Raw genomic sequence first — 24,938 nt, forward strand, 5'->3', positions numbered from 1 at the left:
AGGATGCCATTACATTCTCACCCGTTCATTCTCACACACACGCTGGTGGTCTTATGAATCTGCACATAAAGGCCAGGATAAGCTTTAGTGGTGTTAGCCAGCACTAAACGGCCCCAGCAATGCATCATGCTAAAGCTAGTTGATGCTTATGCTTCAATATATCCTTGTATAGTTTCAGAGGCTAGGAAATCATGTTTAGCTGTGTCACACTGCCATTCAGTTAGGAAATGATCGGCATTCATATCCTGGGTGAACTTAATAAACAAAAATTTAATTTAGAACATAAATGTACTTGTAATAAACAAACATTTCAAATGGAGATGCAGGAAGACACTGTACCTTCCAATAACTGGAGATTTGCTACCATTCATGGTGTTTGTTCTTTCCCATGGCTTCCTGGGCATGTCTGGAAAACAGAAAACAAAATATAAGAAATACTGAAACCAAACATGAACCGACATTAAGATCAGTATGCCTATAACCTAACGAGATTAAAGCTAGCTGTAAACCTTGTCACCAGTTTCAGGAAGATGCTCGTTAACTGCTAATGCTGTTGTCTTCATTTAACACTCACCTGGTGTGCTACAAGCTGACACTTTAGGGGTCGTATTTATCTCACCCTCCTCCTATTGGGCACACAGAAACAAGGTTTAATGAGTCACAATAAGGATCAAGAACAGGTCTTGTGATGGAGTGTCTACACAGAATCACAGACATCTTTTAAACAAATTTAATCTGTAACACCAACACAAACTCAGAATTTTATCCTGTCTTCCTTCTTTCACCCCAACCAATCGCAGCAGATAGCTGCCCCTCCCTGAGCCTGGTTCTGCTGGAGATTTCTTCCTGTTGAAAGGGAGTTATTCCTTCCCACTGTTGCCAAAGTGCTTGTTCATAGGGGGTCGTCTGATTGTTGGCGTTTTCTCTGTATGTATTATTGTAGGGTCTACCTTACAAAATAAAGCACCTTGAGGCGACTGGTGTTGTGATTTGGTGCTGTATAAATAAAATTGGATTGAAGGTTATAAGAAGTTGTGAACTTGAGTAGTAGCATGCGTATTAGCAGTGCTGTCTATTCTGAAATAGGCTTGTTTCCTTAGTTTTTCAGTTGTCAGTAGTCTTATATCAGTGGGGTCATGTGTTGCAGGAAGTTCTCTCTAGATGACCTGCTGACAAACGTCATGATCTATTGGACCTCTGGCTGCATTATCTCCTCCATGAGGTTCTACAAGGAAAACTTTGGCCAAGGTCTTGATGCTCCACATGCAAAGTAAGTGAGAACAAATGCCAAATTCCCATAAAGCACATCAGCAACATCTTATTGGTTGAAAGGTGTTTGTTGTTAACAGTCTTCAACAGCTCTGTGCCACCCAACTTTGTCATTTAAAAACCTAATTTTGAAATATTCAGAATGACTTGTTTAGTAAAATCTAATGCTGATTCACAACTGTCACCGTCTCCTCCCAGGATACCAGTCTATGTCCCCACGGGTTTCGCCTGCTTCCCCAACGAGTTGATGCACACGCCCAGGCTGTGGGTCAAACAGAAGTACCGTGCCAAAGTGCTTGCTCATAGGGGGTCACATGATTGTTGGGTTTTTCTCTCTGTGTATTATTGTAGGATCTACCTTACAATATAAAGCGCATTGAGGCAACTGTTGTGATTTGGTGCTGTATAAATAAAACTGAATTGAATTATTCATTTTATATTAAACCAAAAACCTTTGCGATCAAGACAAAATAACAGAGTGCAGAAATTAAATGTTGTCAACTCGCTCCCTTAAAAACTGACCACATATCTAGAGGCACAAGTTTGGAAAGCTAGAACGTGGCTGTTGCTATATGCAGGTAGAAAGCACTAGATGATTTGTAATTATAAGCAAGAAGTTGACTCTTAAATGCCTTTAAATACCTGTGCGCAAAACATTCATATTGGCCTCCCTACTTCCACTGCCCTTATTAAGCCTGGCAGAACCATGACCAAAGCTTAAAAAAACAACAACCCCCCCAAAAAAAACAAAAAAACAAAACAGGAAACTAAATCAAACAAACATAAAAAAACCCCTAAAAGGCTAGATTTTCTCCATAGAATCATGTATAAGTAATTAATATAATACTCTAGGAATAGAAAATAGTATGGAAAATGTTCAATGTTCAGCTAGAATTCAACCATGTCAAGTGCTATTTAAATAGTGATTGGTTTATATCTTTATTAATATATCCACAACTCAAAACACTATTTTCTGCAATTTAGGTAAGTACTTTATGACATATGTCAATAGTAACAGACAGGTATGTAGAACATGACATCCTCTAAAGACATACAGACTTTCATATCGAAAGTACTCAGTGATCAAGGAGTGAAAATACTCTGAAATAACCAAAGCACACTGAGGAGCTATCGTCTGACGATAGCAATAATGACATTTTGAAACAAAGTCAAACACAGGACCATAGCATGACAGGGGCTTAGACGATGGTTCTGGTATTACTTACTGATCTCTGGTCAGGTTCAGGTGACGAGCCCTTCTCCGCAATTCTTCTCCTGTAAGATGTAAAAAGCCCAGGCACAGTGAGGAGGGCTTAAACACTGATCGATATCAAGTCTCATTTCCAAATTTAAAACCACTAATTGCCTATTTTCAGAAATTAGGACAAAATTTGCATGGTGAACAGACAAATCTGGTTTTGGATGATAATATCGTGCGAGTGTACCTCCTGGCCAATAGGGCGCTCATCTCCTCCATAAGCCCCCCTCCTCCAGGAAGTGGCCCGTTACCTCTTGTCTCTGATTTAGCCCCTGTGGCCCCCATCATGGCTGCTGCCAGAGCTGCCCCTGCATCATCACTCTGAAGGGCCACAAGCAAAAACACATTTGTGTTCTTCATAAACAGAGAAGGTATTTACAGTGTTTGGGAAATAAATAGAATAAATGAAAAAGGATTGATGTTTTTAATACTCATTTTATATCAGAAAAGCTATGTTTTTTAAAGAAGTACAATACATATTTTACTCAAAACACAAGTAGCCATGTAGTCATTGGCAGACAGTGAGCATTACATGAAGTCCTCCTGTGAGCCCTAATGAGATGTGACAGATGGTGCGTGTGTGTGTGTGTGTGTGTGTGTAAGAGAGAGAGAGAGAGATCATGTGTGAACATGGTGCGTTTGGATAATGTTTTAGTGACTGTGAGATTGTGTATGATGATCGGGGGTGACCGAAGTGCATGCATATGCAACCGGTTGCCTTCCTAATACTTATACACTGTATCCTAAATGGTTCACTTATGAAGACGTGTTAGTCGAGCTTTCCATTGGTCCATTAACAAATCAAGCGCTCACCCTTGGCACTTTGCGCAGCTTGGCTCCAGCGAGGGCAGCAGCCAGGCCTGAGAGAGGGCGGTCCTCTGCAGGAGAGAACAGTCCGGTGGGAAGAGGTGGTGCTGGGGGTGGTGGTGGAGCTCCGGGAGGGGGAGGGGGACCCGGCGGAGGAGGTGGCGTCCCGCCTGGAGTCAGTGTCGGAGGGAGTGGAGGAGGTGGCGGGGGTGGAGGGTGGCCGCCGGGGGTGGTGGGGGTGACGGCCGGGGTAGCAGCCGCAGAGGTCACAGTGGAGCCGGGTGGCAGGGGTGGAGGTGGGGGAGGGGTGGGGGTGGTCAGCCCTGGAGTCTGTCCCACGTCTGTTAGGGACAGGGGTGGAATAAGGAGCAGTGGGGGATGGGTGAAGACAGAAAGACATTTTTCAGAACAATTCCAGACACAAACCTGCGGACGGCAGGATGTTTGCATTAAAACTGATCACACTCCAGCGATTAGATGGATCTCTGGGGTGGGACCACACAAAATAGCATGATTACATTCCATATTGTTAAAGCAATGATTCTGTGTTACCTCTACTTTCCCTGTTTTATGCTTAAGCAAATCAAATTCCTTTTTTTTTTTTTGAAAGGGGGAAGGGCAAAAGCTCTTTGGGGAAGCGCATGAAAAAACAGGAGGAAAAACCCTATTTTCATGTTGTCTTTAATCTGACACTGGATAGTTAAGTTGACTGTTAAATGATGAGAAAATGTATTGAAAATGGATTAGGATGTAGACTGAACTATCACTAAACTATCACTTTTGAGGGGGAAAAAAAACCCCCAAATAGGCAAAGTAGTTCTATTTTCTTAAATATGATACCGACTTATGTTTGTATATCTTTGGCTGACATTTAACTGTCATATTTCATTTTGACCCTGCTGGCTACGTGTTAGCCACAGGTTTTCAGATCAATTATTAATTTGAACTGCATTACTGGAACCAAACTGCAGGATTTGTTGCCAGTGTGTCCCTACTTTTCAACATATAAAAGGAATGATGGCATGCAACATCATACTAGAGCAAATTTGTTTTATTAAAATGTGGAATTAATGACTGGATTTGCGTTTAAAGGAAGGCAGCGTGCCAAAGGGGTAAGTCAGATATCACAATTGCTTTTCATGGTTTACTGAAAACCCAATTTGGACCATTTAACATTCCAATAAACAGAACTAAGACATGCAAGCCACACTAAACATTCAATTAAACAAACAGTTTGGTGCAATGACATACATACACATACAAGCATGCATGTACACACCAATGCATAATAACCAAAAGACAATTATGAAAAGGAACTTGGGAAGAAGCATTAATTCATAAATGAATCTCAAACAACCAGATGTTTGCTTTATGTGGGATAGTTTGTGCGGAACCTATGGTATGATACAAGTAATCCAGCCTCTTTCGCCCAATCATTGTGATGAACTCTGAAATATTTGTTGTTACTTTACTCTGAGTACAAATCAGCTCCTTTGCCCATCTTTACTTTTAAGCATATTCCCTACAGGTGCACCAATCAGAGCCTGTCTCAAAAAAATTAGATCAGGTATATGAAAGGTTCTGTGTTTGCTGCACCTTGTGTCAGAAGGAGCACGCCCATCACTAGTGGGACAATTAACATAGTTAAGAGGAAGCTAACAGCTGCATTTCAAAGTGACACCAGTTTTTCTTTTCTTTAGACTTTTTGACATTACCCTTTAAATCAATGACAGTTTTCCTATTAGCTTCTCTCTTAATGTTTGGTGCATTCCTAATATTACAGAACAAGTTCATGTGGATAAGATTTGAACAGCACAGTCGATGTTCCACTGATCAAGTCGAGTGAGCTTCCAGCTGTGCCTGCTTAGAAATTGGCTTCCAGACCCAAAGTAAAAAAAAAATCAAATTATGGAGAGTGAAAGGTCAAATGTGTGTGAAGCTTGTCTGAGAATGAAGAAAAACAAATCAGGCAAGAGATGAAGAAAGCAAGAGTTTTACGCAGGTCTGTCAAAGACACAGACATGCCATGCTGAACAACAACACATTTCATATCCAATGAACAGCCAGCCAGCACGAGGACATACACAGGCTTTGTGAGACTGACAAAGAAGCTAGAAGTTGGAAAACAATAGCTGTTACACATTGAGATCCCACAAAAGTTACCATAGTGAATATTTTAATATTAGAAATTGTAACCAGACTGAGTTGAGTTACAGCAACCAGGAAAGGCACAATTTTTCTAAAGAAAACTCCTAGATCAGTCTGTGTCACAGGACTTACTTTGTGTTGTGGCCAGATCAGTGACAATGTAACAACCAACCCCTGTTAGAGTGTGAGTTGCAAGCAGTGAAAGACAGAGGGGAGAAAAGCAGTGAGAAAGAGAGAGCAGAATCCAGACTGGAGGCCTTACCCTGGGGCTGGGGCTGACAGGAGGAATCCCCCTGAGCCGATTGGGGCTCTGAGCCTGCGGCTGTGTCCAGCTCCCCTGGCCCCGACAGACCCAGGCCCCAACAGAGGTGTTCAGCAGAGGCAGAGGTGGCAGCAGCAGCTGCAGCAGCAGGGGGCGCTGTGGAGGGAGAGGGCACACCAGGAGCCTGGGATGAGGAGGGGGGAGACGAGACTGAGGAGGAAGACGGAGGGGGAGCTATGGGCGAAGGGAGAGGGGGTGGGGTAGGCGGGGGAGGTGGTGTTGGGCAGGTAATGCTGAGGGGGGTGTGGCCGTGTGGGATGGTCACAGGAGAAGGTGCGGGAAACATGGGTGGCCCATTGGGGGATGGCGAGGGAGGCTTTTGGGTGAGAGGGGATGGCGCGGCAATCGGGATCAGTGGCCTTGGACCGGTGGCCTTCCCCGGGGGGCTGCTTATCATGACCGGAGGTGAGGGAGGCAATGGAGTAAAATTGCACGCTGACCACACCACAGACTTGGGTGGAGGAGGAGTTGGAGCAGGGGCAGGAGCAGGGGCAGGCGGTGGGGCTTGGGGAAATGCCTGCTGTCGCCGTGGAACTGTGGCGTAGTGAGGCAGGACAGGATGGAAGGCAGAACCGAGTGAGGTGGCAAATCGGGAGGCTGAGTGCCTGAGTGGGGGGGTTGGGGGTGTTGTAGTGGAGGATGGCGACTGGGTCCCAGGAGATGGGTAAGTGGGCGTGGATGGAGATATGGGCGTGGAGGGGGTCCTGCCGTACTCCTGAGGTGTGGGGGTGCACAATGTGCTTTCGAAAGCTGGACGTGCGAATTGGACAAAACCGAGGTTGAGGACAAGACAGGACAGAAGCGGACAGAACGAAGGAAAGAAGGCAGGAAGGAAGCAGCCGTCGTGCACACAGAAGGGAAAGACAGCAGGTGAGGAAAGATAGACGGAAGAAGGGAGGGAGGAAAAAAGAGAAGGGGGCAGATGAAGCAGAAAAAACCAGCACAGAGCTAAACTAAAGTTTTCCTCCAGCTTGTGTGTATGTTCTTAGGCTAAGGTGATGCTACTGTGTTAGTAAACAGGTGTTAGCACTGAGGACACAGGCAGAGATAGAAAGCTTTCAGACTTCTGCTCACTGAAAGAAGAGGGAAAGAATGAACGTACTGAGGACAACAATCAAATGACAGCTTACCACTCATCTCACTCTGATATCTCACATAACAAATCCAAAGTATAGACGAATATACCAATGTCATAAAGACTATTCAACAGCAGCACAAACAGGTCCAGATAAATTAATTCTAGACATTAAACAATGAAAATTTCCTGAAATGTAATTGCAATAGTCATGTATGAATACAACAACATTAATATGATTAGCAGAACTAGGGGCTTGTCCGGGATAAGGTGATGAAAGTTATATGGATAATCGTACTTTTGAGCAGTGTGATAGTTGCATGAAGAATGATTCTGTAAAGCTGCCTTCACACATGCACCTTTCACATTTTAGGAAGAGTCAGGCTGCACTGTTGATAGTTTAATGATTGTAATGAGTATGCAGTATCGTCATACCTACATAATAACCAGAGATGGGCAGTAACGCGTTACTTTACTCGTTACTTGAAAAAAGTAAGGGATTACTATTGCAAAAACGGTAATTAGATTACTGTTACTTTCCCGTAGGAACGCTGCGTTACTGTGTTACTAAAACCGTGATTTTTTTCGAGAATGTCTCATGACAGTGACGTAAGCGAGTGCGACGTTCGTGACAACAGCTGTCTGCAGATCAACAGTGGATAATATATCGAGTGCGGGAGAGAGTATGAGCGTGCAGCGTTTAAAGCGTGGAAGCACTGACCTTACTTTGAGTTTGATTCCATAAAAAGTGACAAAAACATTAGCGTCCGTTGTGCGTGGGAAGAAAACTTCTTTTTACAGCGAAAATAATCCCCTAAACTTCCAATCAAGCACCGAGTAGCTACGACGTAATGGGAAACTCACAGAGAAACTCGTGGATTCTTCCACTGACCGCCGCGGCACACCTGCACCAGGGTAAACCTCCGCCTACGCCACTCCTGCTTTACAGGTGAAAATAGAGCAACAGGACCGCTGAGTCTTTGATTTTATTTATTTTCTGCTGTGTTTTACTTGTATCTATTTGAAAGACAGTGTAAACACACAAAAAAAATTATTTTATGTGCTGGAATGTGCAGAAAATAGGTTTAAATATTAAACAAATTTCTTCCAGTCAGAGAATGTTGCATATAATTAAATTTTTGCTTGATGCATAAAGTTAAACGATTAAAACTAATAAAAGAAGTTTTAAAAAGGGACCTTTCCATTTGATTACATTTTGTATGATGGATTATGCAGAAAAAGTAGAATTGGGCTGAAAGATCTATCGCTTTATCACCTATTCAGGTTGTCAATCGTGAAACTGAAGTAACTAAGTAATTAATTACTTTTGAAAATAAGTAATCAGTAAAGCAACGGGATTACTTTTTTGGGGAAGTAATTAGTAATTAGTTACTGATTACTTTTTTCAAGTAACTTGACCAACACTGATAATAACAGACCCATCTTTCTCATTTGAAAAACAACATTCTGAACCCAGTTCCTCAGCCTGGAGATCTTCCAGTTTGTAGTATACAGATGCATAGCTTATATGTCCAAATCAGAGTCTTTACTAGTAGATGGGATGCCCATATTGTAATTGGTGTCCATTATTTTTTAAACTGATGTTTTAAGAACAAGAAAGGGATAATACATTAAAATGTAAAGAAAACAAGAGTCAAATTGAGCCCGAGGCCGCTTTTACTTCTTTCACTTTAGAAAGTTAAGAAAATATTACATTTTGATGAGGAACCAGACCACAAGTATGCTTAGTTTATTTTTTCTCACCAACATTCATTTGTGTTGTTGAGAGAACAAGCACGCCACCCCCCCCCCCAAAACAAAAAAAACAAAAAACAAGGCAGAAGTATGATTGGACTCAATGGGCCTACTATAGACTGATCTAAAAATTGCAGCAATAAAAAAAACCCCATTATGAATGGAACATCAGGCACATTTAGATCAAGTAAGGTTTTTTGATTTTTGAATGATTTGATTGATTTTTAAATGTTTTTAAATATTTTGAACTTTTTGATCACACCTCATATTGCTTTAATGGGGTGTAGAAGCACATCTTCACGTCAAAAAGGAACAGTATGCAATGAATTCACATTAAATTCCCTCTCTTGTTCATTATGCATCTTAGCTTGGTCCCACCCTGTCTAATTACTTTGATTTTGCACCTCTAGTGCTTAGCATAGCCTAGACTGTGTTCTCTGTGCCTGCCATATGTTTTCAATGTTTGTGGATGGTGTAATCCTTACATCACCTTCTGCTCTACTTCACTTTACACGTGCTGCAATTCCACACCTGTATTTCCTAAGTTTTGCGAGTGGATTTTAGGTTTTTGCTCAGAGTAATACTGTGGAAGGGAATATTCACAAAAGATAATTTTGTGATTGTTTTTTATTGCAGATGTTAGATGTTCATATTAGCACCATTACTTGCGTAACCTCGGTTCTCAGAGTAGTACGAGTGAAAGTATCATGGGAAGGGCCTTCCTCATTGGCCGGTGATTGCAACGACCACGTTGGGCAGAATAGCCCACCTAGAGTTGTGCTAGAGTTATTATTCAAGATAAGCCCCTCATCTAGCTTCGCTTCAATGAGGACAGCTACCTGGTGAGAATTCTCACTCATGCTACTCTGAGAACCTGGATTACACAAGTAATCTCAAATTCTCAGACTCTCGCATTGCCAGAAATGCTCATCACTACCAATTCACAAATAGCCCATCTATCCAAGTGAGGACCCCGAGCTTGTAATTAAGTGTTGCTTTTGCTACATTTTCCAAGGCCATGAGTGCACTGGTTGCCAGACTACTAGTATAGTAGACTGGCACCTGCAACCCCCAATTTATATAACCAAGAGCAACTGCCTCCACAATCAAATGCAACATCCATTGGGTTTCAGCAATACCCTGGTCTGCCCTTGAGAAAACCAGAGTCCACGAAGAGTACATTGAAAGTGCATGAATGTTACTGACATGTTTAGCAGATGCTAAAGCTAGCAGCAAAACTGTTTTCAAACAGATGTTTTAAATCAACCTCCTGCAGAGGTTCAAATACGGGGAGGGCCATGAAACCCAACACTGCTAAGTCTCAGTGGGGTCAGGGTTGCAGAATCTTCAATTCTGCAAAGAGGTATATGTGCATGTAGAGTTGGAGCAAGGAGTGTTGTGACTGTGAGATGAAGGGCTCTACTGAAACAGAATTCATCTTTCAAAACGTGAAGGGACACCTAATTAAATCTGTCATTGCCTCTCACAAGGCACCCAGGTCCACTGTCTAAAAGTTCTGTGAGCCCATTTTCACAGGACTATTTTTTATATAGAGTTACTGTAAATACTATATATTTTCTATATTAAGTTAAATTTAATTTCTTAATTGGACATAGTTTAAAAAAAAAACCCAACTTTTTTTGCTGAAAAAATATGGTTCTACCACCATCTCATAAATTGGCAAACTTGTTTCTAAAAAGAAGAATTTAGAAAAAAAAAATCATACAGCACAGCAATCACACAAGTTACAGCTAAAATCACACAATCAGCCCAAGTTCCTGTTAGATTCTGATTTGATTGTGAGATAGCATCCTAGTAGCTCCCTCACAGTCACTGCAGTGGTACTTCAGATTTTGTAAACAGCAATCACTGCACCCTGTTTCTTAGTGTTATTCTGCATGACATGTAGGGCTTTTACATGCACGTACGCACACACCAACACAAACATCCAACCCCAGGGGGGTTTCACCAGCATTCGACATGATGATGTATTTTTAGGCTCTGAGTCAGGCCACTGAACTCTGCCTGCCTCTGTGTGTGTGCTTATGCATGCATATGGTAATTGGCCAAGCGTGGCACTGAAGCATGCCATCCAACACAGCCTTCCCCGCTGACCCAGAGTTGGATTATAAGAAATTTCATTCTTATCTAACAACCAAGCAGCTCCAGTTTAGAACGCATACAACACTAGGGTGGCGTCTACCTACACCTCTACCCTGCTGCTCAATTTAAGCAGTAATTACACTTGACTGCAAATATTTGCACTCATTCTCTATGCTTGACTGAGGTGATGTGTTTGTTCAAAATTATTTTCCTCAGTCTCAGAGTTTATAAACTGTAGAATTTTAATTTGTGTATGAGCTGGCAGCACACTTTCTAACATAACACGCTAACTGTTGCATTCATGTGGAATCTGCTCACAGCGCCTGGCAGATGAGATTACTGTAACTCAGCACCAATGAGACTAGATGAAAATGTTAAAACAGAACGCTTCTCTTCATTCTTCAATACATTTCCTGTATTTCAAGTACTGCATCTAGTAACCTGTTTTGGAACATTCGGAGCGTTTCTACTGGAAAATTATCAACTGCTACTTCTGAGAAATGGACCAATTCTGCTTTTCCTTACTTTTAGTCATATGTGTACTGTTCCAGAAGTGGATGTTCATATTAAACATTGCAAAAGGGTCCAGTAATGAGGTCAGCATATGCGTGCAAATTCCTTGTGAGCTAAGTGCTCAGGCTTCAGACTGATGTTTCTAGCCTTGACGCTTTATGACATCAATGCGAGTAGGCATCCCAACATGGTCATCTCAAACACACAATGCTTCCTGTGAGCACAGAGGCCCCTCCCAGCTGGCTCAAATTTTGTTTCCAAGCTGCAGCCAATCAGAAGGAGACTCTCTTAAACTCTCTTAAATGGAGGGAAAGGAGTTAAAAGGGATTAACTCCTTTCCCTCCGAATGAGGCTTCATTAATGAAGCCTCATTCAAAAAGTCACCATGAATACAAAGAAGACTTGGATATTTGAGTGCACTGCTAATGGACTTGATTCACCCACAGTGCAATGCAAAAGCAGGCACTGCTTGCTGCTGGAAAACTGAGTTGTTTTTTTAATTGGGATGGATGGATAAGAAGACAAAAAACAACCCCCCCCCCCAACCAAACAAAACAAAAATATGCATTGTGGTTAAAGTATAACAAGTCTAAATATCACATCATCACTCAGATCATGTACCACTTTTAGGGAATTTTGTTTTATACCAACTGAAAACCACCACGCGTATAAATAAACTGTTAAATATTAACACAATAATGACACTGTATGAAACTGACACAAAAACTTCACTAAATGTTCAAATAACAAAAATGACCATTTTAAAATGTACTTTGGAGAGATAACTGAAAGATAACGCTTGTCATTGACTAGTCTATATTTACTGTGAGCCTGAGACAAACTGCTCCTTGGACAGAAAACAGTCACATTAGTAATATTGTAGTAGTAAAATTAGTAAAATGAAACAAGTGTGCGCAGCAGCAGAAACACAAAGTGGATTACTCACCAGCGTTGGAGATGCGTCTCCCTCTCTCCCAGTCCTGCTGCTCTCTATCCAACTGCTCCTGCTGCTCCTTCTCCAGCCGCTCTCTCTCCACCTTCTCCCTCTCCATCAGTTCACGCTCGGCACGCTCCTGCTGCTCCTGGCGCTCCCGCTCAAGTCGCTCTTTCTCTGCCTGCGCCTCCCTCTCCTGATGCTCCCGTTCCTGACGTTCGCGCTCCTGACGCTCCAGCATCTCTCGCTCCAGGCGCTCCCTCTCTTGGCGCTCCCGCTCCTGACGCTCTCTCTCCTGACGTTCTCGCTCCTGGCGCTCCTTCTCCATCTCCTTCTGTTTCTGTGCCTCCTGAAGCTGCCTGGAGGAGCAAAAGAGATGCAGGAAAATGATGCAATTTAAAAAAGAAAAAAAGAAAAAGAAAAAAAAAGAAAATCATCTTTCAATCGCTTCTGTTGTCTTGGTCAAATTTCTCCAAATAAAAAAATAAATAATTTTTTTTTATTTGAGCCTCTTTGAGTCTACAATCAAATAATGTGTGCTGGTATTTATTTTTTTTTACAATGAACAGTTAGCTGTGGAGATGGGTTAAAAAACAAACAAACAAAACAGGATAAAATGCTATGAATGAGTTTGATGCACATATTCACCATCATTACATAACACGTATAGAATAGAATAGAATTCAACTTTATTGTCATTGCACATACACAGGTACAGGGCAACGAAATGCAGTTTGCATCCATCCAGAAGTGCTTTAGCCATGATATAGATATATTACAATATATATTAGCAATAATATAGATATGCAAGTATATTACAGAAATGGGTCATGTCATATGATAACAAATTTTCCTCGGTGCAATAACCATGCTGTTCAGCCAACTTCGCAACTTCACCCAACTTCGTTAAAATCTGTGCGCATTAAAAACACACACACACTGACTGCCTGATGTGAAAGCCTGCTGCACAGAGCCAGGTGTGCCTGTCAGAGACACAGAAATATCAAAACTCTCACTGTGGCTTTTTCCCCTCACCTAAAATCTTAAAATGTGACCTTAATACTGTGTTCAGCACAGACAGTGGTTGCAGACTCATGTTTAGCCACTAGGTGTCAGCAGAAGGCAGCAGCAGAAGAACAGGGAAACAAGAAATGAACCATTTAAGCCATGTGAGCCAGTGTGAGCACTTCTGTGTGCCTGCATGTGGAAATGAAATCAAGTGCAACTTAAGGAGGCCATTTTTAATTTGCTATAGCTGAGATTCTGCGCAAAGATCGCTGCAGGTAAACCATTCAGTTTACAAGAATATAAAAAAAGAACACAATAGGAAAAACTATCATGTTTGAAAAATAAAAACTAATACTTTAACACCTTTTTAGAACCTTAACTAGAAGGTAAGACCAAACAATATTTAAATGGTGCACTATAATTAAACAAAAAAACAAAAACACAGTGAACTGATAAGAAAAAGAAGACATTTTGAGACCTTTTCTCTGATTTCAACCATCAGATTTTCTACTTTGTGCACTGGGCTACTATGCAGATTGTAGCAATGACTCCATGAGGATGTAAGCACAGACTCAGTATGCTGTGCAGCAGAGCTTACTGGAGGTGTAAGCTGATATTGCATTAAAAGGTTTTAAAAAGCACAATAGTTACAGGTTAGAAAAGTGTAAACGAAAAGACGAACACCAAACTGTTAAATGGAGGGGAGCTTATGGCCTCCAGTATCCAGAACCCTATGGAAAAAGCCCATATTTGTAGACCAGTTTGGTCTACAAAAATGGTCTGCCTCTCAGCGCTCTGTGGTGCTACATTTTTTTATTTATAATTCCCTTTTTGGTCCGATACTACAAGGTGTTAGTGGACTGCCTCGCGGTCACCATTAAGCCATATGGATTGCTTATTTGAAGACTTGCTCTTCTCTAGAGCAGGTTATGCTGAAGATAAGAGATCAACACACAGCCCCACCCCCCAGAGCACTTCTGAAACATAATGTCCACTCCAGGAAAAGCCTGTGGAGCTCAGTAAGTAAAAAGAGACTGTCTCAACACCACTTCACACCAATGAGACTTCAGCTGAAAGAATACAACTACACGCTAAAAGGAGGAGTCCTTTTACATCTAATTTCATTGTAATTACTGACAAATAAGAGCGAGGAGAATTCTGCAACCATACACGGCATGCTTTTCTCCCTTTAAATAGACTTTAAAAAGTGAATTTTAAATAAATACAATTCTTCAAGCTATACAGTGCTTTTCCAAACAATCATACAGCAGTTTTTACACTCTATAGTGTGCTTTTACCAACACACACACACTCACACCGCGCACATGTTCAGTCTGTATCATGTGCTTAGCTTTTTCAGATGATAGTTTTTCTTAGGATGAGTGAAGCCAGATAATGGCCATGTTGAACTAGCTTCATAGGACAGATCCCTGCTCCATTGAATGCATATGAAATCATGTACCAGAGCCATGCAGCACTCTGATAGACTTTTGGGTACAAATAAATAAAGTGTGTCTGTGTAGGGTGTGAACTGGGGGAAAGTACAAGAGATAAAATGCGAGGCAGAGAGCAGGTGCAAACAGCAGGAAGGTGTAATCTGTCAGGTTCACACACACACACACACACCTTTAATTTCATTGGAAAGCCTCGACTGTGTTGTCATAGCCTGATTTACGGGGTCATAAATTATACTTGTTGCAAATAAGTGAGCGTTACATTCATAAATTACACAACCAAGAAGAGAGATGGTGGGAAATTAAGTTAAACGCCAAAGGGCACTCCCCTCTCCCTTTCTCTCACACACACACACACACACACACACACACACACACACACACACACACACCAAATGAGACGCTGTCACATCGCTTGCCCTCACTCATCCTGTTTTTCTGAAAGCTGACTCACAGCTAAAAGTCAATCATCAGCACAAATGCTGCTTAATGCAAACTCCCTTTGCTTCCATCTGCCGGAGGGGTACACAAAAACTGCACTCGGCCTAATGCACTAACACACACACACACACACACACACACACACACACACACACAGGGAGGAAGGTTTGGATTTGTGCTCTCACACAGTAGCATATATGTTGATTGTTCACTTCTAAGCCAAGGCAAGCAGGTGACTTCAGTTACTATAACAAGAAAAGGGTGACCGACCTAACACCTGTTTCAAATCCTATATTTACCCTTTTAATTTTAAACTGCAGATTTTGAATTCTGCACAGCTTCCCAGGTAAGGTATAAAATGAGACCAGATTCACCTTCTACATAATATGACAGACAGAATTAACAACTGTTCACAGTGGAAGCTTACCTGGGATCACTACAGTCAAAAGACAACTGAAAGTAATTTAAATGTGACAGCACAGCTCTCTTCTGGGACTTACCCACTCTTCTGTGCTTACACACTCACTCGTCACTTTGTTAAATATATCTGTTCAACTGTTCATTAATGCAAATATCAAATTAGCCAATCAACTGGCAGCAACTCATTTAGGCATGCTGAGATGGTTAAGACAACCATCAGAAGTTCAACGTGAGCATCTGAATGTGGCAGAACTGTGATTTAAGTGTTCTGTGGGTAAAAACGGCTGGTTGATGTCAGAGGATAAAAGCCAGAGTACTCTGAGCTAATAAGAAAGCAACAGTAACTGAAATAACCATTCCCCCCCCCCAAAGGTATGTAGAAGCATGTCTCACACTCAATATTCACTGATGTGCAGCTGACAAATTAGCAGCAATTGTGTGATGCCATAATGTCAGTGTGGACCAAGATCTCTGATCCCATCGCCTTGTTGAATCTATGGCATCAAATACTGAATCAGTTTTGAAGTCACAAGGGCTTCCATCCCAGTACCATCAAGAGATACTTACACAAGCGGACAATGAGTGTAAAGATCAAAGTAAAATCTCTTCCTTCAGCAGTGGTATGAATGAAACATGGGTTTCTCCCATTTTCCACTAGCAGAGAGACAGAAAACACCAAAGGATGGAAAGATGGAGAGAAAAGAATGATAGAAGGAAAAGGTGGAAGAAAGCGAGCCCATGGAAAGTTGCTCCCTCCTTAACTCCCTTGTCTGCCTGTCACTCACACACTTAAACCGTCCCAGTTCTCACGATGTCTCAGTTGTGCATTGATGTAATTACAGAAAAACGGAGCAAACCTGGATTCATGGCCAATGAAAGTGCAGCACAGCCATGTCTCTGAGGATTTCAGTCTTCTCTGGAGGCTTTCCAGATCTACAATAATCTACACTCTGATGGCAAATTAGTCCCTGTGGGATCCTCAGCGCTGCAACAGCATCAGAATATCTTCGGGATTAAAAATAACTCATGATGTCATGGTTGATGGCAGTAAAAGAAGTTTCATCAGGAAGAGGTCCACGTTTTTCATTCATTTTGCAATTTTCTGTGTGATGATGGTCAAAGTGCTAGCAGCAAAATGTTAGCAGGGAAGTAGGCACCTGGTGCAATTTGTCAACCAGCAATGTTGGAAGTTATCTTAAAGCCTTTCTCTGTTCTAAATCCATATGTGCTTTATTACTCAGACAGGGAAAGTGCAGAAATAATCCTCTGTGAAAAGGATGACTGCTCCAATCAGCTGCTGTTGAGATGTTTGTGGGTACACATGAAAACACCTACGGGTCACTCCTAAAGCTTCATGATAATTTAATAGTTTGCAAGATTTAATTCCATCTGGTCCTAGAGATTAAACCAAAACACTGCCTGATGGTCAGAACATGAACAGCCTGGCAGTGATGCAACCCACTACCAGGACTGATTATAACAGTTCAAAGACCTTCTGTAGTGGGTCCTTGGAGCCCTTATCCACTGGTAACTACTGTGTTCAACTGCTAAGAATTAGATTTACAATGGTTCTCCCAAAAACACTGCTCACATCATGTGTTATTAGTAACAACCACAAGTTATTTAAGATGAAGTTGTTTTGTGTATTATTTCACTCCATTTCTGTCAGAATTACATCTAAAATTGTAAATTACATCATACAGAACCATACCTCAAAATCTACATGTTTTATATTAGATATTAGTTAAGTTACAGCAAATGGAGTGTTAAAAAATTTACACCAACCAATCACTGAATCCAAGCACAGTGATTTAAAAAAAAACAAAAAACAAAAAACATGTCTTGAACTTTTCCCAATACTGGAGGTGATCCAGTGCAGCAAGTTTGTGCAGCAAGTTTCCACACTGCTAGCCTCTCCCAAGACTGTAAGCTAAAGAGACTAGGTGATTCACTGGAGAGTACACCAACTGTCGGGACAATGTGCAGCATAATAAAGGTTATCTTTATCAAGGGACAAGTTCCAAATTAGAAGTAAGAATATTCATAGCCAACATTTTACCTTTCAGCCTCTTTTAAAACTTCTTAAACTCATTTCGAGCTCTATATTTTTATTCTGGGATAGTAGAGAATAGCTTGGCATAAATCACAGTCTAGACAAATCCCGATTTAGCTGGTTGAATTTCAGATCCCTCACTGAAATTCTGATTAACTGACCCTACAAACAGAAGGTTTGAACTGCAGGTGGGTGGGGCTGCTGCGCTTAGTTGTATTTTTACACATTTTTAACAAATGTTCCCATTGAAGAGTGTGAAGGGTGTCTCAAGACCTTTGCACAGTGCTGTATATATGAGAGAAATTAAAAGCAGACTAGTAGCATCTATGCTACAGAACTGTGTTCCCACAGGGACTTTTGTTGTAGGGGTACATTCTGACAAAGAAACATGAGCTCCTAGAGATAGTGTAATTTGTCTTGTGTGCTCTCCCTCTGGTGACGGAGGTGTACTTGCTGAATCAGTTCTAATTAGAGCGAAGAGGCAATCTCAGCTCTGCTGTCAGGGTTGGAGTTTGTTTTGTTGTAGTTAAATGCCTCTGCTGGTGTTGATGAATGTCTTTAGGCTCAGAGGATATTCACGCTCTTGACTGGTGCAACTTTTTGCCCAGAAAAGGACATGGGAATCATGACTTTGACGTTTCAGGTCCCCAGCCTGAACATACAGGTTTCAGTGCAGGGCCATCCCTTTGTCTAAGTGCGATAAGTAGTAGTGTGCCAGCAGCTGGACAAACGTATACACAAATGCTAAAATTTATGAACGTAACACACGCACACAGCATTCTTCTAAGAGGGAGATCATGACATTCCTACACAGTGAGCACACCAACTTAAAATATCCCATCTGGAGAGACGTGGTCATGAAGAGTGTGAATGTGGTTAAATGTGTGTTCTCTTGTATCTGAGAGCGCCTGTAGTCTATCAGGGGGACACCTTTGAGGTTATGACACAGTGTAGCCTTTCAGCTGATGTCATGTGATAATAATAAGCACATTCCTGTTCAGTGAGAGCAGCTTCTCCCACAGCCGGAACTTCAAGCACACTCACACTCTTTCATTAATAGCAACAGATGAGGAAATAGCTTTGTCACAAACGCTTTTATGGACGGAGAAATGAGCCTAGTGAAATTCCTGTTAATACTGATACACAGTCAGTGTCTGTTAATGGAAATAAATCCATAATATAAAGCAGCCTGTGAATCTGGGCCAGTTTACAATTAACCTTTGCAAATGTAAAATTTTACTTTAGAAACTAATAACTTCTGTTTCCGGTTTAGTTGTCATTCCATAAATTCTTTAATTGCTCCACTCCACTGTAAATAGTTTCACAAAATGTATCAAAAAGCACATCTATCCATTCAGCTCATATTCTAATGTGTGAAATTTCCTCCTCATAAGCAGAGGTGAAGATGGATGGATGGAATTCCATTAAAACCATCCAAACAGCACAAACACAGTGACAGGTTCAGTTTAGTGCCTCTGATTGGCTGTGGATAACAGGCATTACCTGCCAGTCAAAACAGTCACACACAGTTCTAATGAAATTTAAATGGGTGATTTACACCCCAAATAACTTTAACTCTTTTATTTACCAGATTAAACAAGTTATGGTCATGACTGAAGTCGGGCATTTTTAAACATGGAGTCTATCAGGACTGATGTGATTTTGGAACAAGCTTCAAGTGACCGTTGGGGAATAGCAGTTTGCATACTTTGTGTGGTTCAAAAAAAATCTTTCCAAAGTTTTTACAGTTTTCTGTCTAGGAGGCAGAGTTCAGCATCTTTTCTCTTTTCCAGAAATCTTTTATGGAATTCCATTCTGGAACTGACAGCGTTTAATAAAGCAGAGTATGTCGTCACTTCCAGGAAACCGATGTAACAACTACCACATTAAATTCCCCTTTCTATACAGTGCTGTCTTATTTCCTGTCTCCAGTGGATGAATCAAAAAACGAGCTCCCCTTCCCTCCGCATCCCTCTATGCCTCGCAGGGAAACGTCACAGGATTCAAAGCTGTGAAAAGCCTCGTGCACCGTTTAACTGGCGTCTCACTCGCCTCGTGACAAGCGTTGCTGGGAAACCGTTGCTATGCAAGTGTGGGCGGTGGCGCGGCCTGAATCTCGGCATGCACGTACATGCATATGCACACACGTTCCTTTCGTCTTTGCAAAAACTTTGAGATACTCAGGAAGTCGGGAAGGATTTGGGATGATATTGAAAACATCAAAAGGCTTACAGTCAAAACTGAGAGGCATGAAACAGAGGGAGAGAGCTGCACAGGCACAATGCAAACAGCGATAGAACAGGATCTGCAGTCAGGCTGTAAGGATCAAAGAGCTGCAAATGTTCTCAATAGGAGTTAATATTTTTAGTTAGGCAAGAAGTATTAAAAAAAATTATAAAGACTACTCTTGATGAACTAAAACTAAATAAATAAAGAAGTATATATGGTGGGAAAGTAGTATAGGTCAAAAACAAATCAGTCTAAAGTGAAAGAAAAAGTTTGAGTCACCATCATGTTCAGCTTCATCAGTATTGGACAGGAGTCCCTATAGCAGTCGCAGCGTGGAGGCTCTTCCACACCAGCCCATCACACAATCATTACACACCATTTCTGTATTTCCAGCAAGCTCTAACGGACAGTAACTGAGTGACTATTAACCGAATACCTTAGTAATTAATTAAGTCTGCGACACAGCTCGCTGAGAGCGACACTTTTTGAAGCAGCATTTAGGGCCGTCACAAGCTCCCATTTTTACAGCATAATAGGTCCACTTTAACAATGTGAGGAGAAGAAGCCAACAGAATGAGGGCTTCTCCTGCCACTTCTATATTCTTGTTAAACCATGTCATGTTTTTATTATTGACTATAGTGGTTATCCAGAGAGGGAGACGTTTCATTATGTCCCAGAATACTGGAAAACAAAGAAGCTCACATTCTGTCAGCTTTAATCAGATACAGAATAACTAAATAAAGCTAAACTGAGAGCGAATTATTGTATGAATATTTCAATCTGTGGCTTTAAGACATTCGGGTGTTTAAACATCGAGCTGAAAATGATGTCACAATCTGGCTTTGCCATTTTGCCACAAGTGACAACTGCACTGAAACTCCTGGGACACTCAAGTCTGGCAAAATCTGCTGGCCAGCTGGAGTCAGCGGCTTGCTTGATTGGCTCACAGGACAAGGAAGTGTTGTCTGAATGGACAGGAGCCCAGATGGACCATATGGACCTACTCTATGAAGAATCTAGTCCAAATGTGCAATATACACATAGACACACTCGATGTGTCATGTGACCCACTGATAAAAGAGCCCAACCCTGCTATCAAAGCAATCGGTCTTTGAGTTTTGAGTGTGTGCTTGCATGCAAAGAGTGTGGATTAATATCCAGCACTGTCATTTGAGAATATCTACGGATATCAGCACAGGTTTGTGAGAGCGCTCGTTTCCACCAGCAGCTGCTGTGCTCTTACCTTCGAGCTCCTTCGCTAACAGCTAACAGAACCTGAGCAAAAACACACATGCATCTTTATCCTCTCCCATACTTCCATCCTCTCTTTCATTCAAGGCGATGCAACACATTTCCTCTTTCGCTCTCTCCCCCGACACACTCACTTGCACCCACACAGCACACGGCTATTTATAACACAGCCTATTATTTCCAGCTCGTGTCTTTTTAATCTGAGGGTAGTACCCTGCATTTCTGAACAGGTGGTTCAGCTTCACTTTTTCCCTTAGCTGCAGAATGAATACATGTAACAAATCACTCACTCCTGAAGTGGCATTGTCTGCTTGCTTTCATTCATCTATGTATTCATGAAAAGGAGGAATACTAAGAGGGGGTGGACCGACAAACAGGGAAACGTGCATCATTTTCCCCTCCTATCATGTGACTCAGTGGAAAATCCCATCACAGAGATGTTTGGATATTCTGGCCTTTCCACAGTAGAAGGATCTCAGTGTTTGCTTCTCACACAGAGCAGAGACCCACAAGTGAGCAAGACAAAGCCACACTGATGAGTATGGAATGAGTCTGAATGAACATGTGTGGTTAACTGAGGAACGAGGTGGATCTCAAAATGAGGCAGAGAGGAATTTGGAGAGGGGGAAAGACAATTTCAGTATATCCACACTCTCAATTTCTTTATTCACTCCCAATCTCTATCATTCACACAGCACAAGGCTGAATGATTCCTGATGAACAGCAGAGAGCAAACAGAAATTAAATATTAGCTCCTTTGATGATAGTGTCTGCAATTATTCATAACAGACATGAAACAGGCTGGATGAGACAAAGGTGTCAAAGACAATTTATAAGACAACATAAAATAAACGTCAGTGAAACTTATGAGTGGATTTATTTCTCCAGGTTATTATTTTTGTTTAAGTGCTTCCCAATAAAGATTAAAAATAAGATAAATTACAAACAGGGAGTGAAAGATGAAAGACTGAAGGTGGTGAAACACTAGCTCTCTCTTCAGCTACTTTAGCCATAGTCTGATGCTATGCTAGCTCTTCTTTGGCATAACCTGACCCCGAACTAGACCCAGAAGTGTTTCCTTAATAATGCTGTAAGATGCTGGCCTATCAAGTTAGTCTACCAGTAGAATAAGAGACAGAACCTCTGTGATTAATCTGCATCAAAATGTCAGTAAACTTCCTGCTAGGATTACAAATGTTGAGCAGTTTTTGAGATGTGAACTTGGCCACCTTATCAAAGTTACAGCCAGTAGTCAAGGGAAGCAGCAGAGGCGGTTTCCTAATGTGGAAGAAGTGAAAAGTTGTGAATACTTTCCAAATGCACAGTATAGAGCTCAATGAGTTAGAGCCTGTTATTGAAATAGGACACCACTGAGGCTGTTTGTGACATTTGTTCCCTCAAAAACCCCTCCCTTCTGCAATCAAGTGTAAGTGGTTTTATTAAAAAGTGGAAAAGTTTAAGAGAAACAGCAACTCCTGACCACAGACCAAAGATATAAAGTTAGAGCCTGGTTGCTAGGGCTGCCACGATTAGTCGACTAGTCACAATTACGTCAATGACAAATTTAATAGTCGACACGTCGTTTAAAGCCTCGTGAGATCCTGAAAGACGCAGGAATAAGTAGTAGGATTTAAGAGTGTAATAATGGATTGAAACAGAAGATGGCAGCACTCCATGTACAAGGATGCCAGCTGCCGTTAAACCCCGAAGAAGAAGAAGCAACTCCAGTATCATAGCTGTGTCCAAATTCAGGGGCCGCATCCTTCGGAGGCCACATTTGAGGGCCGATTACGTTACAGCGACGCAACGAAGGCTTTCCAAATTCGAAGACTTCTGCAATTCCCAGATTTGAAGGATGGGTCGGGCATATCCTTTGTGGCCCAACCTATCCCAGAATTCATAGCACGGCTCAGCCAATTCCAGTTTCCAACAATGGTGGCAGCTACTTAGTTTTAATTTTAATCTTATTACTCTTTCTGGGTCACAAAATAAACTTTTAACATATTTTCAGGCGAGAATGTAGGTGTGTAAACTTCAAATATCTGCCCAGTTTATCAAGACATCACATATTTGTAAAAGTGCTCCTACGTTTTCGGAGACATCTAGACAGGGTTCAAGGCTCACTAGAGCCTGCGAGATAACTTAGATAACTGAAAACTGTTGTTGTTTGGCTTTTTTCAGTGTTTTATTTGTTCCTGAGTAAATTTGTTTGGCTGAGATTAAAGTTACAGTTTTCACATAGCTGAATAAACGTCAAACAGAAAACTGATTAAACAAAAGTGTGAGATGGTAGAGAATTTACTCCAGTGTCCTTTTATATTTTAGATAGCAAGGAGCAGACAGCTGAGTTTATTAAAGTCCACTGAGACAATCTGCAAAATTCATTAAAAGTTTAATAAACTATCATCTTGTCTTTATTTTTAGTTAGCACATACCTTAAACACTTCAAGCTGTAAGCTAATGATAGTTATATAAGCGCAGATGCACGCTGATGCAATAAGCTGTATGCATGCATGATCCGATTAGTTGACTAATCGCAAAAATAATTTGTGACTAGTCGACTATTAAATAGTCATTTGTGGCAGCCCTAGTGGTCGCAAGTGCTGCAAGAGTCATCAGTCATCAGTGCGCTGCAACTTGATAACTACAGTTTATCAGTCAAACATCCTCTGGCATTAATGTCAGGTGACAGTGCCAACCACTACACCACCATGACACCACATGTCCTTAACTTTACCTAATTTTAGGTGGCCATAGCTCTCTAGCATTGCTAAAATACTGTCTGAAACCACATCAGTCTTCCTGATGTAGAGCCTTGGCTATGAATATGAGCCATAGTTGATCCCACAGCAACACAAGCTACCCGCTGAAGTTTAGAAAATTTAGAATTAAAAGGCTCAAAAATGGCTTTTAGATTGCCATGGATTAACTACGGGTGTGTCTACAGTCAGATGAAAACCACAAACCTTTCGAGTGATTAGCTGAAGTAGGCAGGATGTACAGTGGAGGTAAACAGAGCCAAGACTGAATTCACGTGTTGGACAGTTTGGTCAGATCAGCAAACACTACAAACTGACCCTACAAATTAAAATCCCATGATGACCGTTTCACAGATGTTCCAATAAACAGTCAACAAAACCAGCTGGATCACAGAGAGTGGTGTAATGAGGGGATGTAAGACAGCCATCTGTTGTTCAAAAAGTAATATTTGTAAACCCAAGAGTCCAAAGCTTGCAGTGAGTTTGTGTTTCTTTTAATAAAGCAGAAAGGTTAGTACTAATGCGCATTTAATTTTTACACTACTCTCCTCACATCGCCTCTTCTCCCGTCACCGACCCCCTCGCTTTTCTCAACCTATGTTCTCTTTGATCCACACATCCTTTGCACACTCTTCCACGGGCTTGACAGTAGCCTCTGTATCATAAGATGACCTCCGTCACGTTTTCACTTCCTGCCTGTCTGTCATCTGCTGCTAAGTGTGGAATGTGACTGGAACTGGGAACAAGAGCATGGAAGGGAAGGTAAGAAGGAAGAGATCGATGACAGCAGGCAGAGACAAAACGGTAAAAGAGAAAAGCAATAGGGAAGTAGGAAAAAAAGCAAGAAGAAATGGAGGGGACGCCAGCTGCCAGATTCAAGTTCCCCTCCAACACAATTAGAAGTACTGAGGCCCACTTTCACAGAAATCACTGCACTTTTCCATTTATTTCTAATAATGAGATAAACTAAAACAAGTAATCTAATGTTTCCTTCCACTATGGGAAGAAGTTTGGTGGGTGGCCATGTCAAAAACACCATATAGATTATTGCATTTTGCATGTGTCTGCAAGTCTAAGTTCCCTTTGAATTTTGCAGGAATGCAAAGATGATTTTGCAGTATGTTGTAAAAATCTGTCT

At 41.5% G+C, this 24,938-nt stretch overlaps 1 protein-coding gene across 6 annotated transcripts in view; it reads right to left on the reverse strand.

Moving 5' to 3' along the window:
* The window catches only part of enah (ENAH actin regulator), a 144,709-nt gene that overhangs the window by 9,350 nt on the left and 110,421 nt on the right, over positions 1–24,938 (reverse strand). For 3 of the 6 annotated variants that reach the window (XM_085248258.1, XM_085248257.1, XM_085248256.1), the window contains exons 5-11: positions 12,197–12,543; positions 5,745–5,900; positions 3,341–3,675; positions 2,715–2,848; positions 2,496–2,544; positions 575–626; positions 340–406 (exon numbers count right to left, since the gene is read on the reverse strand). In XM_085248258.1, the coding sequence (XP_085104384.1) occupies positions 340–406; positions 575–626; positions 2,496–2,544; positions 2,715–2,848; positions 3,341–3,675; positions 5,745–5,900; positions 12,197–12,543 (1,140 nt within the window). Of the gene's footprint in view, positions 1–339; positions 407–574; positions 627–2,495; positions 2,545–2,714; positions 2,849–3,340; positions 3,676–5,744; positions 6,555–12,196; positions 12,544–24,938 lie in introns of all 6 variants that reach the window. The other 3 variants (XM_085248254.1, XM_085248255.1, XM_085248260.1) reach the window with 2 other exon arrangements.

This window comes from Mchenga conophoros, linkage group LG15 (assembly GCF_057382185.1).
Source record: "Mchenga conophoros isolate Kocher_MC1m ecotype Shallow Benthic linkage group LG15, M_conophoros_male_GT1.1, whole genome shotgun sequence".
Taxonomy (NCBI): Eukaryota; Metazoa; Chordata; class Actinopteri; order Cichliformes; family Cichlidae; genus Mchenga; species Mchenga conophoros.